Raw genomic sequence first — 20,505 nt, 5'->3', positions numbered from 1 at the left:
TAGATCACCCACCTATTAGCCTCCTTCTTGCTCCCTTAGGCTTGTATGCTCCTTACCTTCGATTTTGATGGAGGTAGATGATGAATGAATGGTTGAGATGGGAGATGAAAGGGTGGGAAAGTGAGCCACACTTGTTGTTTTTGGAAAAGAGCTTAGGGAGGCTTAGACGTGGGATATTTGTTGCTTGGGAGTGAAAAGAGGGAATGAGAGAGAAAGGGAAGTGATAGGTGAAAAAGGATGGGATGATGTGTGATGAGTGATGGGTGGAGTGATGGGGTTGTAAGAAAGGGATGGGTGGAGAGAGAGAGAGAGAGAGAGAGAGAGAGAGAGAGAGAGAGAGAGAGAGTTGACTTTGGGAATGGGAAGGGATGGGCTGTTGTATTGGGGTATGGAGTGTACTTGACTTGTACTTGGCATTGATTGATTGATTGATTGATTAATGGGACATGTTGTAGAGATTCTCTCGAAATTCGCAATGCACGGCGTTTCTTCGGAATAAACGCGGGCCCATATCTTCTGGCACGAGTATCGGTTCGGTGCACGAGTTATGGTGTTGGAACCGCGGCGATGGCGCCGTTGTTAGGGTACAAGTTTTGAGTCGAGCCGACTTTGGTATGCAGGACTCGGCTTGGGATCACACGTAAACGTCGGATACGGGTCGAGGGTTGCCGAAATTTGACCGAAAGGACCGTGGAAGCCTACAAAACGGTACAGTCTAGGATACGGGCCTTACATTAGGGACTAACCTTTGATGTAGACCATCCATTATGAGGAGCTCAACTTGATATAGGTCATCCATGTTGTGAGGCCCACCTTTAATGATCATTGCCCATTGTGGGGAGCCTACCCTTAATGTGTACCGTCCATCGTGTGGGTCCCACCTTTAAAGTTGGGTGTCCATCATATGAGGCCCATTTTAGATATGGTATTATTAGGGGCCAACTTATCATATGGATCGTCCATTATGTGGGCTCCACCTTCAATGTGGGCTGTCTATCATGCAAGGCCACCTTTGATATGGATCATCCATCACATGGAGAGATGAGAAAGAGAAAGAGACAAGTGATAAAGTAAAACAAGTAAAAGTTAAAAGCAAGAATATTTTACTTGTAGTTATAAGTTTAAGCTAATAAGTTATTTTTATAAAGATTATTACTAAACTAACTTTTATTGAAAAAGTAATTTAGTTAGAAAGTTCATATGAAGCCTGAAGTGAATTCAACAAGATGCATGCCTGATCTTCATCTTTAATCACTCCCTCCATATCCAACAATTTGCAAATCATCTTGTTAAAATTGCTAATGTGGGCCTTAACATCTCCTCCCTCCCATCTTGAAGTTAAGCAACTGTAGTTTCAAGTGTAGGCGATTTTTAAGAGACTTCTTTGCATACATGTCATCCAACTTCGCATATAATTCTGTTGCGGTTTTCTCTCTCATAACATTGTAGACGACCTCATCTATTAAACACAATTGGATTGAGGATTTTGCTTTCTTATCCTATTTTTTACATTCTTTATCATCCATAAATTCAGGTTGCTTCTCAAGGACCTCATCCAATCCTTGTTAAACCAATAGGCCAATAATCTTGAGTTTTCATAATTCAAAATTATTTTTTCCGGAGTATTTCTCAACATCGAACTTAGTGTTGCCAGTCATTGTTACTTACTTTCAGATTCAAGTCTGTGCTCCAACGTTAGTTCTGATACCACTTGTTGGGGGACCACAGAAGCACATAGAGATGAATCAAGTGAAGTAATCAAATCACACCAAGCAAGTACAACACAAACACTCTAAATTTAACATGGAAAAACTCTACTTAGAAAAAAAACATAGCATAAAGTGACAGAAAGCACTGTGAAATCAGAAATTACAAGAGATAGAGAGAATACCTAATTCAAACAAGCCTCGAATCTCCATTTACAAGCCCTCGAAATCCTATGAATGAATTAAAAAGCCTTAGATATCTCCCAATCCCGATTACACCCAAATATACAGCTTTTAGGAGAATCTCAATCAAAATCGAAAACAAATCCTGCAAATTTGCAAATATGCAAAAATCTGCGCGCAATCATTTGATGTCATCGAACACACTTCAATGTCATCGAAACTTAACCTTCGACGACATTGAATCCACTTTGATTGTATCGAAATAATACCAAAACGTTCTAATGACCAAACATGAAAATTTGGATATTACCGATGACATCGACCAGACCTTCGATGGCATTGAACAACTTTCAATGACATCAAATGGTCTTCGATGACATCAAAAAAGGGCACCAAGGTGTCTAGTAACCAAATCTATTTATTCTAGAAAATCTCGATGGCATCGAGCTTGTCATCAACATATTAATGAATTACAGATTTAAAACATCTATCAACCACAACTCAAAAAAGTATATGGTGTTTCCTTATTATGCCAAGACATCTTGCAAACCACAAAAGTTGAGTGATCATCAACTTAAGTACATTTAAAAGAAGTGCTCATTGTCCATGCTACAAGCAGGTCTTAGATTTCTAATAGCACCCATGGAAGGTGATCAAACCCAATGCGCACTAGAAAGTTCAACTCATGACTATATGACTTGTAAAATGAGACAAAAAGCCCTTAAAATGTGTTTTAAGGATGGATTATGATTCATTTGACTTCCATTTAATGAATTATTTGATGATGAGTGGTCATAAGAGAAGTTTGTATTCTAGTGGTAGATATGTAGGGCTGAAAGTCGGACAGGTTCAACCCGACTGACCCATGACCAACCCGACATTGGGTTGGGCTTGGGCAGGATGTATCAGGTTTGGTCTCGGGCTTGGGCCATACAAACACTAACCCGATAAAACTTGGGTTGGGCTCGGGTTGAGGTCTTGGGTTACCCGACCCAACCCAAACCCAATCAATATATAAGTTCCATATAAATTAATTATAATTGAGTGCAGATCATCTATGTTGAAGGCACAAGAAATTCCAATGTCGTCAGGTTTTATTGGTTCACATCATTTTCGATGACTTAAGCTAACAAGATACGCTGGATTTCTCTCTTCCAAATAGATTGCTTGATACACTATAACTTTTAAAAGAGTAGTTGTCCTATATTTTAGCTTGTTTGTTTAGAAAAAATGAAATTCTTTACGATAAATAACTGCATATATAATTAATAAAATTATAGGTACAAAAAATAAGGTGTGTATTGAAAATATAATAAACTAATTAATAATGAAAATAATAGCATATATCTACCCAACCAACCCGGCCAACCCGACTGAGCCCGCTTGGGTTTGGCTTGGGTTGAGAATTCCCAACCCAAGGCTGAGTTGAGTTGGGTTAGGGTTGAGGTATAGGAATCTTGGGTTGGACTAGGGTTGAGCACCAACCGGACCCAACCCGCCCAACTTTCAGCCCTATAGATATGCGGGGTAACTGAAGCATATATGTGAATACACACACGCGCGCGCGCGCACACACGCTTTGGTATAAAATCCTTCACAATCAATTGAACTTTTAAATTCATTGATTGTTTCATTAGAACTGAGTTTTGTTTCAAGAAGTCACCTACGTCCTATAGCTCTTAAACTATATATAAAAGATCAATCAGACATAATTGTTACCAATTGAATGTAATGATCTTCAATTGCTTCTCTCCAAATTGTCATAAAAAGATGAAAGAGCTTCATGAACATTGAAAGTATCACCTTAAATATTTAGTGAGAAAGAATAATCTTTTCCATTTCCTTGCTATCTAATTCTACAAGAAGTAGACAAAAATCTTGGCCAAAAGATATTTCTTTTCCTTTCATTTTTTATATTTTAAGTGCATCTCTTTTTTAATGAACGTTGAATTTCTCAAGTATTTTTCCTGGATTCTTGTTAATTGTTTCTAGCTCATCATCAACGTAATCTTTCATACTAGCATTTAGCTAGCCTTCATATACTTCATTTTGAGGAATATCGCATATATGTTGCAATCATACTTTTGACAACAAGGGTATATTGATATAGAATTGAAATCTACCACAACACCAAGGATACTACATTTTATTAAAGCATATTTGATTATTCTAAGACCTAACCTAGTTATCTTCGAACCCATCAGTTTAACTTCTGCTATATTTCTTATACTTTAAAATGCTAAAAATTTAGTTTCTTCTTTTCACACAATACATATTGAGAGCTAACCTTATCTTTTACATAGGATTGAATTTAGACATTTGCAGGGTATAATGCACTTAACCAAATTTAATAGTAATCTTAAATTTGATATCATACAACTCATCATCTTAGAGCTCTATTTTTTGGGCCAAGAGCCTTAAATTCATTAACTAAACCATTTGATTCACAAAAGTCATTGCAATCATTAGAGAAGTATCACTTATGTTCACATCCTCGGTGTGATTTTTAATGATTAAAATTTTAATATACTTATAGTGTATTAGATATTTAAAATATTTATATTATCTTCCAAACTATAATAAATAGCCAAACTAAGTAAAAGCAGCGCTCATGGTTTGCTGCTTAGAGGCGATTGCATGCTTTGGTGAGATCTTGAGTTTGAAACTCATGATCATTCTTCACCGTATAAGTTCTCCACAAGCAAGATACTTGGCTTGAGAAATAGATAAATGGTGAAGTAGAGAGGGTCGTGGACAGTTTCATGGCCAAGATGGATCAGAAAAGGCCCGGTCAACGACAGAAGTGATCCAGATCGTCGGACCTTAAATTGGGCGTATCTCGCAATCCGGAATGAGTTATCGGATGTAAAATATATGATTTTGGGGTAAAATGAGCTACTTTAGCCACCCAATGCTGGGTTGCGTAAGCCAGATTTGCGAAATACCACCAGATCGACAGTCGTTTCCTTATTTTAATTCTGTTTTTACTATAAATAGTAAGTTTTAGTTAGGTTATAACTCTTCATCCGTTGGGCTTTAGGAGTTGCGCCCAACGCGAGAAGTGCTTAGAATAATTAGAAGAACAGCTTGCTGAAGCCAAATATGGCACTTACTATTTTTGGCCAAAAACCTTCTGCACTAGTAGACATCACCATTGTCTATAAATAGTATATTTATTGTAAGTTACGAATTATAGGAGTTTGAGTTGTAGTTTGATTCTGATTTCTCTCCCATTGCTTGGTATCCCTATTTAAAGGGTTGTGAACTTGTTTAATTAATTCATCAATCAATTTATGAATTTATTAGAATTGTTTCTATTTTCTTGCTTTCTTTCCTCGTGGATTCAAGAAGTCTCTGTGAGGAGTCCAGAGAAGCTTAGTGGATTCGGAGTAGTTATCCTTGAGGAAGATGGTGATCAACCTCATCACGTTCGTCCCCGCGTCAAATGGCCTAGATTATTTAAATATGGCCCCACTTGTTAGATTTGAGAACCAGCTTATACTATTCAAAGATGAAGGTGACTTGTCCTGTAGAGTATCACAAAGGAAGACAAACCTCTATCTATTAAAGAGGTTAACGTAGGGATGAACGTGATGAGGTGGAGCACAGTCTTTCTCAAGGATAACTACTCCGAATCCATGGAGCTTCTCTGGATTCCTCACAGAGACTTCTCGAATCCACGAGGAAAAAGCAATAAAAATAAAAATAAATTCTATAAAATTCGTAATTTGATTAATGAATAAAATAATCGACTTCACAACCCTTTAAATAGGGATACTAAGCCATGGGAGAAGTTTCAGAATTAAACTACGACTAAAACTCCTAGAAATCGCAACTTACTATAAAAGTAAACTTACTATTAATAGATGGTCGTGATGTCTACTAGTGCGCATGGTTTTCGTCCAAAAATAGTAAGTGTCCTATTTAGCCAAACCATGATGTTCTCCTAATTATTCTAAGCACTTTTCATGTTGGGTGTAACTCCTAATGCCCAACGGATGAAGAGTTATACTCAAACTAAAACTTACTAAAAATAGTAAAAACAAAGATAAAACGGGATTTCGATTGTCAATCTGATGGTATTTTGCAAATTCGGCATAGCTAACCTGGCATAGCAGGGTTGAGTGGCTAATTAAAGTAGCTCGTCTTACCCCAAAATCATATATGGTATGTCAAATAACTCATTATGGATTGCGAGAAACGCCCGATTTAAGGTCTGATAGTATGAATCAGATTCAAGGTCTGATAGTATGAATTACTTTTGTCATCGAACGGGCCTTTTCTGATCCATCTTGGCCATGAAACTGTCCACGATACGCTCTACATCAAAGGTCATCTCACCTCAGTCATAACTTCGGGAGCATCAGTTAAACTTTACTAGCCATTGGAGTTGGATTAAAGAAGTAACTCGAGATTAAACTGCTTTAGCAATTGCTAAACCTGGTTAAAACGAAAAAGTAAAAGAGCGATAAGAGTAAATGATCTAAGATTTTTATTTTTTATTTTTGTTCCCTTCAAAAACAATACTACTCCAACTTCACTCCATAGCAGCTCTCATTCATGTTTCTTCTGCCTCCTCGTTAGCCTCTCCCATAATGTCTTTCACATAGGTGTAAGTCAATAGATCTCTATGGGCCCATCGATGTTCTGTGTGTGACATCCACCTCCTTTTATCTAGTACGTTCTGGAGCTAAAAAATAAGGCAGATCTACAGCTTAAGTGGGCCACGCCACAGGTGACAATGGGGATAGGACACTAACTATAGATTTATGTGTGGCCACAGTTATGTTATATCTTTCATCAAATCCATTAATCTAGTGTTACTCACCAATATGAAAAGAAAATATAGAAATCAACCATCATCTGAAAATCAGATGGACCACACGGCATTAACATAGAAGTTTTAAGCACAGTTTTTCATTGTTCATATTGGTACGGCCCATTTAGGTTTGTCCACGAGTGGATTTTACACATAGAACATGTTGGGCCCACAGAGCTGGGTATTTTTATAACAGGAATCCACTAGAATACCTGTCTAATGCCTTGTTTTACACGTAACATAAAACACCCAAGTTTCGTAATGTCCAACAATTTTTAATGCAATTGTGGTTTATTGTGCTGATCTTGGCTATATCATAAAAATAAGGTTTCCATCTGGAATGGATTTTACACATACCACACGGTGGCCTCCACAGAGGTTAGATGTTTTATCTACTACAATAAAACGTATTGTAGACCATTCCCTTTGGTTGCATGCGTGTTTCAGGTGCCACGTTGAAGATAAATCTAGAAGGATATGTGCAAATTATCTCTGCCCCATCTATAGAAAGTTACTGCAGTGGGATGCTACGTGGGGCCACCACTATTTCAGCTTGGCATGCATCCATTTTATCCATTAATTTCACTAATTGGTACATGAATCCATAAATGATGCGGATTCAAAATTCAAGTGGTGCATGCTAAAGGACCTACCATATAAACTTACACGTTTCAATCAAGCTAATATTTATATTCTTAGCTCATTCCAGAGTGAAAACCTTATGAGCACTTTTGGCATATAAACATCACGGTGGGCCCCAGGCTCGGGGAAGTTTCAAACGGTGAGTATTTTCATCCCAATGTTTACTATTGTGTGGCGTACTTGAGTTTTGGATCTAAATCATTTTGTAGCTCATGTACTAATGTGGGGATGGTATCTAAACAATCCAATAGATGCACCCCAATATAATGATTGGGTAAACAAAAAAATATGCCTATCCAATAATCGGGTGGGTGAAACCATAAAAAGGGATGCCCACCACCCAAAACTCTCCAAATTTATGTGTGGTGTAATTAGTGATTATGTCAGCTTAGTTTTGGTTTGTCTGATCATCATTCTGGGGCCAACATGATTGATGATTTGGATTTCACACACATGCACCACTTAAGCTGCAAAATGCACAAAAATCCGCCCACTAATAGAGAAAAAGGCAGACAAGTGAAATTTGACCATTTGACCCTCCATGAAGTGTTGCATTTACATTTGGTAGGGATCGTTCCACTTGTTTAAAAAGTATCTAAACTTTTACAAACTCTTGAAAAGTCTTTAAGAGAACTAAAGCACCCAAATACCTTTTCATCCATTTTATTTTTTTATTTTCCCTTAGTGCTTTTTTAATGCAAAATTCTTCGGACATTTTCATTTGACCAAAGAATGTTGGGAGGAAACAAATTTCAGGGAGATGCTCTTTTTCACGGTGAGAAAGGACAAAAATGTACTCGCGCGCACACACACACACAGTAGAGAGCCAGAGGCATGCTCACCTGCGCACCTTGCACGCGTGTCATGTGCGTCTAATCCTATTGGTCCTTGTGATGCGGCATCCCAAGAAACCGCAAGGTACCAATTTTCATCATGATCTAAAACTCTAGTAAGCTATCGTAAAGAGAGATGCAAATGAAGGGAGAAAACTATTTTCTTTTTCCATGGTCCACCAAAGTTTTGGATCAAAGTAAAAGTTGGGCCCCAGGGGTTTGATGAGGTGCTGCATCATGTGGACCGTTGAGATTATGCAAAGCACATTACGTATGATGAGTTCTCAAACACGAGTTCCTTGCCAACTGGTGCATAGCTGAGCATTCGGATATATATATATATATATATATATATATATATATATATATATATATATATATATATATATATATGAGTCATGCTCCCCTGCGCACCTACGCATGTGCGCACCTTTGCACACGTGCCATGGGTGTCTAATCTGAACAGTCCATGTAATGCGGAATCCCATAAAACCCCATGTGACAAATTTTCACCCTGATCCAATATTCTAGTGGGCCATAGCAAAAAGAAATGCAAATCAAGGGAGAAAATTGTTTTCATTTTTCATGGCCCATCAAACTTTTAGATCAAAGTAAAACTTAGGCCCGGGGGGTTTCAGGAGGTGCTGCTTCACATGAACGGTTCAGATTTTGGATCCACATCATGTATGATGGGTTCTCAAAAAAGTTCGTACGTAGTACGTACGAACTGGTTCGCAGGTGAGCGTTTCTGTGTGTGTGTGTGTGTGTGTGTGTGTATAAACTTTAAAAAGCAATTAAACTGAGAATTGTGGCTCATGTGGTATGTATATAATATCAAATCCGACTGACTTATATATAAACTTCAACATGGTGTTCACTCTATAAAAAAAAAAGTGTGTACTGACAGTGAGTGTATAGCAAAGAAGAAATAATATAGCAAGAAGAAAATACACATGGATTTACGTGCTTCGGCCGCCAGTGTAGCGATCCTACGTGCACAGGAGAAGAGGATGAGAGATATTCTTATTCATAGTGACAATGGAGATTACAGCCACAATATATAATGACAATGGATATAGGATGCTAATAATGGAGCAACCTATTTTAGCAAAAATATAACTACAGAGAATAAAATCAATCTATAAATAGAAAAAAATCCACCATAAATCTCTCTTCTCCACAAACACTCCCCCTCAAGTTGGTGCGAAAATATCGATAGAGCCCAACTTGGACAATATCTCTTGAAACTTGGCAGCAGATAGTTCCTTAGTGAAAATATCCGCTAACTGTTGGTTGCTACGAACAACAAAAGGATGAATAACATTGGCTTGTACATTTTCTCGAACGAAGTGACAATCCACCTCAATATGTTTAGTCCGCTCGTGATAAATTGGATTTGAAGCAATGTGCATTGCTGCCTGATTATCACAGAACATTTTTGTTGGTTGGGATGAACCAAAACCCAAATCCTGCAATAAGGCCTGGAGCCAAAAAACTTCACTAGTGGTTGAAGCCATTGCTCAATATTTTGCTTCTATACTTGATCACGCAACAACAGTTTGTTTCTTACTCTTCCATGTTACCAAGTTACCTTCAACAAATGTACAATACCCTGTTGTAGATCTTCGATCAATTGGACACCCAGCCCAATCAGCATCAGTATAAGAAGTAATGGAACTGTGTCCATTTTTACGCATCCATATACCTCTTCCTGGAGAACCCTTCAAATACTGCAAAGTTCTATTAACAGCGTTCATGTGATTAACTCTTGGTGCATGCATAAATCTACTGACCAAACTAACTGCATATGAGATTTCTGACCAAGTAATAGTTAAATAAATTAGTCTACCAACTAATCTTTGAAATTGATCAATACCAGAAAATAATTTACCATCATCACCAAGCTTACCGCCACTGTCAGTAGGAGTGTCTGACGGTCTTACTCCCAATTTTCCAGTTTCTTTTAACAAGTCCAACACATATTTTCGTTAATTAAGAGATATGCCCCTTTTTGAGTAGGCAATTTCTAATTCAAGAAAATACTTTAAAACTCTCAAATCTTTGATAGCAAATTGCTTGTGTAAGAGAGTCTTGAGCTTTGATATTTCATCTTGATTATCGCCTGTAATCACTATATCATCAACATACACTAGAACAATAATGGTACTTGAAATACCCTTTTTAACAAATAGAGAAGAATCTACAGCACTCTTTTGTAGGCCATTAATCATGAGGACAGAACTGAGCTTAGCATACCAAGCTCGTGGTGACTGTTTAAGCCCATATATAGCCTTTTTTAGTTTGTACACTAAACCAAGTTTAGATTCTTGTGGATGACCAGGTGGTACATTCATATAAATTTCTTCTTCTATGTCACCATGCAGGAACGCATTTTTTACATCCATTTGGAATAATTTCCAATCTTGATTAACTGTCAGGGATATAAGAACTCGAAATGTGTTTATCTTCACAACGGGTGCAAATGTCTCTTTATAATGAGCTGGAGAAATAAATGGATGGCATGAATGTAAAAAAAATTTTAAAAAAATTAATTTTTTTTTTTTTTCAAAAAATGTGGCAAACGAATGACGGCCAGAAGAATTTGGTTGGTTTGACCTATCTTATGGTTGGATTCGCCAGATTTTTTATACATCTGGTAGTCAGATGTTTTAGACTGTTGGATGTTAGATATGTAGCTCGTGGCTCTACAATTCTTGACGCACTACTTTTTAAAGAAAAACCTAAAATGGGGTTGTGTAGGTAATTCTACTCCTCAAAAGGGGCTGCCCTGTAATTTTGGTTCATTAAAGCATTATTTGGCGAAATCTGAATTTCTGATGAATTTTTCTGTAAAATTCCCTTTCTTTACATTAGTCTCTTTAGATGATAAAATCATCAAAATGCCCTTTCAATTCACCCCACCACCCAAAAAACTCCAAATTTATGTGTGGTGTAGTACCACTATCATGACTCAGAATCAGGGTATGTTGCCACCCATTGGAACCGTGCTGAGTGGTCTGGTGATAGGGACCATCCATGTTGTGGACTTTACGTTATATGGTCCACCGTAAGAAACTTATGCTAATTAATTGTAACCACTACAATCAAGGATGAATTTAGATCAATTAAGATTATTTTTTAATGGCTATTGTACAGTTTACAAATTAAAAGTTAAAATTGTAGACTTTATTTTACTAGGGTTATACCAATGGTTATACATGTTATTTTAATGGTGTTATTTGATGACCAAATGTTTCCATTTACATGTCAATTAATAGTTGAATCTGTTAACCCAACCCAACCTAAATCATGGATTCTTCAAGTTAAGTTGGGCTTTTGTTTACCTTTAGCCCAACTCAAACTGCCCGAGTTGGCACTTCTGTATTGGCTTTGGGAGGTGAGGAATATATAGTCTAAAAAAATAATATATTTTTATTATATACACTTGACCAGGTACATTTATGAATTTTCTAGAAGCCTTCATGTGGAATACAAGCAACATGGGATCGATGTTCAATGCCAGGTACGCTGAATTACTTTCTTTGGTTACACATTTACCACTCTTTGTTTGTTTAAATAAAAAAATGGAAAATTGCCAATGTGTCTTTATATTTCTATTAATATTTACTCTAATGCGCTCAAACTCTCTTAATTAAAGATGTGCACTTTATTTTGTGAAATTTTTTATAAGTTCTATCCACCTGTTTAAGAAGTTAAACAGATCTACAATTCGTAAGATAAAAATGGCCCCCTGTTTTCCTCCAACCATAGTGACAAGTTCTTGGAAACATCTCAGCCAGGGAATTTCTTAGGAGATTTTCAAAATTTTATGGTTTTTTTTTTTTTTTTTTTTTTTTTAAATTATTTATTTATTTAGGATATTGTTGGAAAAGTCTGACTGAAAAGAATATTTTAAAATATTTATTATACATTAATAAATGATCTTTTAGCTGGGTACTTCGATAGGCTCATTGCCAAAAAACCGAAGCTGATATACGGTTTATATGCGCCACTCCGAAGGAAATAATGGGGAGAAATGTCCAAATTTGATGTTTTATAAGACCCACAGTAAAGATTATAAGAAATCCACCCCCAACCAGTAGATTCCACGAAATCATTTAGGCCTAGGGGCCCAAGAATCCATGATTTAGGTGGGTTACAAAGAGGGAAATAATTTGGAGGATGGGCATCGCTTTGTACATTGTTTTCAATCGTATGGTCCACCTAAATTATGGATGGAGCTCGTTTTTCATACCTATGCCTAAAGTTAAGTCATGCAACTAGAGATTCGATTTGATTTTCAGATACACAACAAGTTAGGGCTAACATAGCTTTTATTTTTTGGAGCACAATATCTCTTGACACCCGTAATGCAAAAGCTCTTCATAAAGGGAACTTTTTATTTTTCATCATCATACATATAATGAGAGGAGTGTTTTCACAAATATAGAGAGTCAAAGCATGCTATGGGAATATTGCATGCTTACAAGAATTTTTAGGTAAAAAGCCCTAAATTTATTTATTTTAGCCTTCAAATAAATTTTGCATTACAATCGCTATAATTTCTTGTTTAAATCACAAAAGATTAAAAAAAATTATTAGATTTTAAAATTTAACGGTATATTGATAATATTTTTGATGAAATTTTATGATAACAAAATCCTGATAATATGGTGACTATGTTCTCGGGGGTGATTTAAATAGGACCAATTAAAACTCAATTGCTAAATTAAACTAATATGTCAGTTAATACTAAGGCTTACAAGCCAAAGTGGGTCTAATTACATATATTACAATAAATATGACAATTTACGTAACTAGTCTATAATTGATAGTATACTCATAGTGGTTCAGTTTCCCTACTTCACTCCCTATGGACGCACTCTTCTTGAATGTATCGGATTTCACTGTTTGATGTTTTAAATCAAGTTTACCTTTAACCTTTAAAAGCATACACTCCAATTAGAAGCCTATAAAATGACTTACCATATACTCACCCATGTTGGTGGCCTATATAACGACATACCATGTACACACCCATATCGGTGGCCTACACAAGGAGTTACAAATGTACTAAACTATATCAAAGGTTTTAAATTAGGCTCACATCTAACATTTATAAGCGTCCACTCCCAATGGAGGCATACATAAGGACTTACAATGTATTCACCCGTGTCAGTGGCCTATGTAAGGATATACACCCGCGTCGGTGGCTTATGCAAGAACTTACCACATACACACCCGTGTTGATGGCTTATGCAAGGACTTATCATGTACACACATGTGTCGGTGGCCTACAAAGGATTTACCCATGTACAAACCCGTGTCCTTAGCCTACACAAGGACTTACCCAGCATGCACTCCCGCCGTAGGCTCTGATAAGAGACCTTAGTTTTTTATCAGCTAACCAACAACCACTAGTAGTCCTAATATAATGCCTTACGTACACTCCCGTCAAAGTCTCCTTCAGAGACTTAGTTGGTTTTCTATCAGCTAACCAACAGCCACTAGGGGTCCTAATCTAGGGACCTACGTTTACTCCCGTCGATGGCTCCGATAGAGACTAACACATATGCACCCGTGTTCAGTGAATTTGACTATACACATAAGCCTATGTCTTAAATAATAACATAACAAGTTTGGTTTCATAAAATCTTACACTCAATCTTATACCAAGAAAGAGTGTATGAACTTCAACTTGACAACTTGTCGGATTGGGCCTCATTATTGAGCCTTCTTGGGTTGCTTCTTTAAAGCTTTCCCGTACTTGAATCAACTCTCCTTTTGCTACACCAATCGTTGATACCGACGCTTACCAATGCTTCAACTCTAATATCAAACACCTTGCATGCAATGCTCCTTTGAGGTGAACAAGGTGATAAGAGATTGGTAGAATCTCCTACAACTAATGGTGTAGTTAAAATCCTAAGAGATTCACCTAAATGGGTCTTCTAGAAGATATAGATAATGATTATGCTAATAAGTTTCAGTATAATCTCTAGAAAACGGTGGATATTGAGTTCATTTTCAACATTGAGGTTGAAATCCACATTGGACTGATAAAGCTCAAGAATATGAATCAAATGTCATGGGATTAGAGGCTTAGGGTGTGGGATATAAGTGGATAATGTAACATATCATATTCACTACTTCATCCTACAAGCTTTTAGGTAGCCCCACATGTAACCATATATTTCTCGCCCTCTCTAGAAGAGTTTTATTCATCCTCTCTAACACTCGTTCTATTGTGGGTTCCTAGAGTTGAGAATTGTCTTATAATGCCTTGTTCCTTGAAGAATTCTATGAATCCCGCCTCTCTGTACTCCGTACCATTGTCAGACCTGAAACACTTAATTTGTCTCCCAGTTTACATCTCTACTTCCACCTTTCATGGCTTGAATCCAATGAACACCTCAAACTGGTGTTTTAAGAAGTAAATCCAAATCTTCCTCAAGTAATCGTATATAAAGCTCACAAAGTATCATATGCCTCCCTTAGACGGTACTATCACCAGCCCCTCAGACATTGGAATGAATATAGTCGAGCACCTCACTGCTATTATGTGTAGTAGTCTTAAACTTCGCCATGCACTGCTTACCGTAGATGTGATGCTCAAAGAAATCCATCATATATATTAACTCCCTTCATCAACTTTCGTTTATGGAGTTCCACCAAGCCCCTCTCGCTCATATGCCCTAACCACATATGCCACAAATTTGTGTCATCTGTGCTTGATTTTTTTATGTGAGGTGGTAGCAACTGCACATAGAATTATGCTCTCTATTAGCCTGTACATATTTCCTGTCTTATGTCCCTTCATTGATACCATCTCACCTTTCGTGACCTTGATTAAATCGTCTGTTGTGGTGAACGTGCAACCGTTTATATCTAAAACTCCCAAGGATATTAAGTTTTAACATGCAATTGTTTATATCTAAAAATCCCCAAGGATATTAAGTTTTTCTTCAAATCTAAGATATGCCTAACATTACCTAGAGTTTGTGTGACTCCATCAAACATCCTTACCTTGATAATCTCTATTATGATAACCTTGCATAGTACATTATTCCCCATCAAAATACTTCCACCATCATAAGACTTGTAGGAATCGAATCAGGTCACATCCACACACATGTGATATGAACATCTTAAATCTAGAATCAATGTGTCTGAGAGATAGCCCGCACCAGAGGAGATCGAGAAGAGTTCTCTTTCTAGGCCCTCTTCTGCCACACTGGTCGATTCACATGTGTTCCCTTTTCCTCTGCTTTCCAAGTCATCCTTCCGTTTATGGCAATCTCTCTTAAAGTGCCCCTTTATGCTGTAATGGATGTCACGCCCCAAACACGGAAATCGGATTCATAGGAAATCCAATCGTTGAATCCGGTGCCGACAGCCTACGTAGTACCCCAATCTCGGCTCCCAGCGTCCATATGCCAGATTCTGATCATGAGATCCTACAAGGAGGATTTTTTTTTTTTTACGTACATTTAACTCTTAATAAGCATAACCACAAGTTTACCCAAATCACAAGGCAACATCATCATCATATATCCACTAATATAATCATTTGAGTACAATGCTGAAAGGGAAATATATGAATAAAAAATCAAGCTCCAGAAGATCGCTGCACGCTCCAAGCTCAACACTGCTGCAACCTAACATCACCTGCACTGTAACGCCCTGAAAATCGGGGGTCGAGCATAACTCAGCTCCCGAGTTTCAAAACATCACTTATGCAACATATTTAATGATGGATGTATGTTGTCTATATGAGTGCATAAGACATGGAATAGATTAAGCCAAACTGCAAACATAATTCAGGGATAAGTGAAAGACGCAAGCGGAAGACTTAAAGAAACATATGTGTACATGTGCAAGTCCCTGAAATACGTATACATGTCAGATCATACTTACAAGTGTTGCTTTCAAAAGTACAAGTATCAAATGACATCATCTAGTACAATTTCAAACAAAACCCAGAATCCTCGCATATCAGGACATGACTCACATGAACCCGCCTGAGAACTGCATGAAAGAAAACGCGGCCTTATCATCCTCGAACTCCTGCTCTGCCTCAGGGGTCGCGTCATTATCTGCATCTAAGACAGAGTCTGGTTAGTGTTGAAACACCGCCCCAGAACGTGGGAGTGAGTGATCAACTCAGTGGAACCATACAGTAAAAGTTAACATGATATCAAGTCAATCAAGCAGTAATGATAAGGCAATACAATTAAACAAGTCTAAAGTACTCTTGTTAATGCAAGGATGTATGTATAAATGATGCATGCCTACGCCTGCACTCCCTCAGCGTCTTCATCTTATGTTACGCATGACAACCTCCCGCAGTACCAACGACTTCTACCCACATGCAATGCGGTGCATGAACATGATTACCAAATTATTATTAGTCCTTTTCATACAAAAGGATTGGGAAGCTAAGGTACCTTCCTCATATCAATTTCTACACAGTGATCCATTCTAGGGTCGTCAATCCTAGGCCGTCTCATACGATCATATGGTTCTAGGTTACTGCAAAGGGCTCGTCACCAATCAATGCACGCCTATCATACCTTCGTTACTACTTTAAGGCTCGTCGCCTTAATGCAGTATCATGGTATGCTCGAGGTCACTACAAAGGGCTCATCACCAATCAATGTAGGCCAACAACGCGAATATAATGTCCCATACTACCATAATCGGCTTACAAGTCTGGTGTGCTCACTGGTCACTAAGGGGAGGCTCGTCACCCTAGCGTAGGTTGACAGCTCGACCACGGTGTCCCATACCACCATGTCCGGCTCATGAGTCTTAGCGGATCAAGGTACAACGGTTAACGGGATTTCATCGGTAAGTTTGGTACCCTAGATTCAAACAATAACGTCCATACATGGTGAACATACATCGGACAATCAGGTTACTTGACGAACTCGACTAGCACGAGCGCACGTTGAGTTGAACGACATAGAGTGCGCAAACACTCCGTGTGGCCAAACCACTGCCGACAACTCTAATACGACTCAGGTTCGTTAAATCACGTCCTTCGTGGCGAAAGCAACCTCAGCCACGAACTCAAGGCCGATTACCGATTTCCTGGACTATTTCATAGTCCCAAACATATTCCATTATAACAGATATGCATGTACAATTTAGAACAGTAATGGAACAACAATTCAAATCATGTAGTGTGTGAGCATTTGAAGAATATCAACTTAACATGGATTTACACATAAGTAATACTTGAAGTTAAACAACAAAGAATGTGACTTGCATGTAGGAAATCATACACACCAATAGGAGAGTTGAGAATCGCTTCTCAACGCCCGCAAATAGGATAATATATTACACTTTAGACCATTCAGACATTTCTACAAACACTTAGACTACATAGTTCAACCTACATGACGTATGTTGGAATATACGCATTTGGACAATTTCTTTTGCCAAGGAGTTGACACACATACAACTAGCACAAATACACGATAGTTAATCATGGCAAACACATGTTCATATTTTATACGTATACAATACTTTCTACATACACAAGGAATACACAAATCTCAACACAAGGCATATATATCAGGAATGCAATATAAACATAGCATTCGACATGTGAAATTTCACCCACAACAATAATAAATCATTATCTGACATTGAAAGCCTTGAAAACCATAACCTATATGAATATAGTTCGCACCTTAAACAAAAAAATACGCACAGATCTGATTCAGACGATAAGTCTTCGTCAACGGCAACTAGATAACCTAAGGCATGAATAGAAATGAGCTACATCAACACTTAGACAAGTCTAAGCTTTAACACAGGCTAGGGTTTAGATTAACTTACCCAAGGATGAACTTAGAATCGCCGCAACAACGATTCAGAAGTGATGGTTAAAGGATGTAGAGTAGCAGGAAAGAATCTTAAGATGATTCACCAACTTCTCTCTCACTTTCTCTCTTTCTTTTCCTCTCACTCTTTTAGCTAGGGTTAGGAAATTCGTATGGAAAAGAGAGTGAGGGTTTTAAGGTCTTTATATAGGCCTAACATTAATGAAAATAGCCCCAGGGCCAAGGTATACTTAGGTTATAACCAAATCAGGCCTCTCTCGATCCAACGGAGCACTTCCGGTGGTCCTTTTTCCACGTGCTGTCGGACTTAAGCTCACTGACCATGGATCTAGGTCAGTCTAAGTTTTCATACCGATCGGATTTACAGATCAGCCGTGGCGGACCACTCTCAATTCAACAGTCACTGAAACTTGATCAGCTCCACAAGCACTACGACATGCTTGGGCCATCTTCTCTGATCCGAGGGTAAAATTAGGTCAGAATCCAACGGTCAGATTGCTTAAAATTGTCGCGTAAGCGACACGACTCAGATTTCATAAAATCATATTTAATTTCTCACTGTTCTCACACTCTTCACTCCGGACTCAATCAAATAAACCCAGGACATCATCTGGACTTGATTTTTGAGGTGATGGTCAAGTCCAACACGGTGACCATAACTGTCTAAAATCATCGCTATCGGACTTTCGACGCGCGCTCTAGGTCCGATCCAAAGCTTCTAAAAATTTTCGAGAGCAACTGGATATAGCGTTGAATCCTAGATTTCAGAGTAACATAGCGCTAGCGATTCTATAGGTTTTGAGTCCTGCAGATCAAATTTAAAGTGATTGATGCTAATTTCACAAGCAATCGAGTTTAGCGCTAATTAACCCACAAATAACTTCTAAGGAAAATAGAGGCAATACTCAGGTCTTAGCACGAAAATTTTCGGGTCATTACATGCACGCATCTATCATGCATAAGCTTATAGAAAGCTTAGAGGGTGGTGTAAGTGTGTGTATAAGGTAAGTGCCATGTATTCAACATAATGACATCATCATGCAATACCAGAAATACCGGTAATCCATAAATCATACAATATCGGAATAAGCTGAAATATTGATAAGATCGTGAATTATTAGAGTAAGCAGAAATATTGACAAGATCATATGATAACAGGGTAAATGAAAATACGGACAAGTCCATGAGTCAATCAATGTCAGAATACGCAATATAAAACAACTATACAAATGAGGAATCGTAGATAGCCAAATATCAGATGTAGAGGATGCAATACAATTTACATTCCTGATGAGTAACACAAATAGCGTCCGCCATACCTAGGCCATATAAATGCAGAGACACAATAACTCAAAATATCGTATGCCTCAAATGTTATGCAATATGCAGTGCGAATGGAATGACCATACTGGAGTGTGAAGTCGGGATGATAGTACATAATATCGCAGGTAATGGGGTCCATCACAAGGGACTTCTATGTAAACCAGTCCCATACCTAAATTTGGATAGTCGGACTCAATGTGTTAAACTCCTGATCTCAGGTTAGTCGCGCACCCCAACCAAAACCCTGACCATTGTGAAGGCACCCGTAACAAATAGTTGCACACCACCAACCCGAGTGGATAGTGAATGAATAAATGCATGACTGAGTATGCAACTCCTGCTTACTAAATCCACATATCAGTACAGTTCATTTCTGGGATCATCATCGGGGTTTAGTACACTCCAAATGGCACTGTTGCTCTCCCAGCCGCACAGTCCAAATGAGCGTAAGAAACCTCACTATCCGCCTGGCCAATAATCTGTCAATACCTATCCGACACGTCAATAGCGGACTCATTCATGAGCTGGTCAAACTCAGCTTAATATTACCCCCTACCCTCGGGCGGGTAAGGCCACACCCTCTCCCAACCGACCACGACACAGTGGGAGACACGACTTCCTGTTATTCGGCACTCGAGCGCTCATGTATCCACTCGGTCTCGACATTGGGGCGTCTTCTGGCCACGAAGGTTTAGGAATTTTCACCCAAGGACATCTATGGCGCCCGTATGCTGGAACCAAACATTTATGGTGTCCCATTTGGCCATCCACAATGTGCTTGTGGAGGCTACGGCCCTGATATCGCTAGGGCATATAGTAGTCATAATGCGAGATGCATGAGTCATACAATCCAGTCATGCATCAATCCTGCGCATACTGCGTGCTCATGTGAGATAACCTCCGCCTATCAGAGAGTCTCATAACAACATGCTCAATGACATATGCAATGATCAACCACATCTCATAACAAACATGCAGATGATGCGTATGGGCATGTATCACGATGTTATGCTGTCACATACTCATAATCGGTATTAACAACCGACATCGACAATCGACCTCGACAATGTGGACATTTAACCAACATTGCCTCCAAGGAATGACCCACATAGAGCCAAACATATAATGGGCCCACAACCTCACATGAA

At 38.3% G+C, this 20,505-nt stretch overlaps 1 protein-coding gene across 1 annotated transcript in view; it reads left to right on the top strand.

The window, feature by feature from the left end:
- The window catches only part of LOC131246210 (very-long-chain 3-oxoacyl-CoA reductase 1-like), a 77,988-nt gene that overhangs the window by 22,810 nt on the left and 34,673 nt on the right, over window positions 1-20,505 (top strand). Inside the window, exon 2 of the mRNA XM_058246112.1 lies at window positions 11,637-11,706. Coding sequence (XP_058102095.1) covers window positions 11,637-11,706 — 70 coding nt within the window. The remainder of the gene's footprint in view (window positions 1-11,636; window positions 11,707-20,505) is intronic.

The sequence above is a fragment of the Magnolia sinica genome, chromosome 5 (genome assembly GCF_029962835.1).
Source record: "Magnolia sinica isolate HGM2019 chromosome 5, MsV1, whole genome shotgun sequence".
NCBI lineage: Eukaryota > Viridiplantae > Streptophyta > Magnoliopsida > Magnoliales > Magnoliaceae > Magnolia > Magnolia sinica.
The sequence above is the reverse complement of the archived record's forward strand: the minus strand, read 5'-3'. Positions and strand labels throughout refer to the sequence as shown.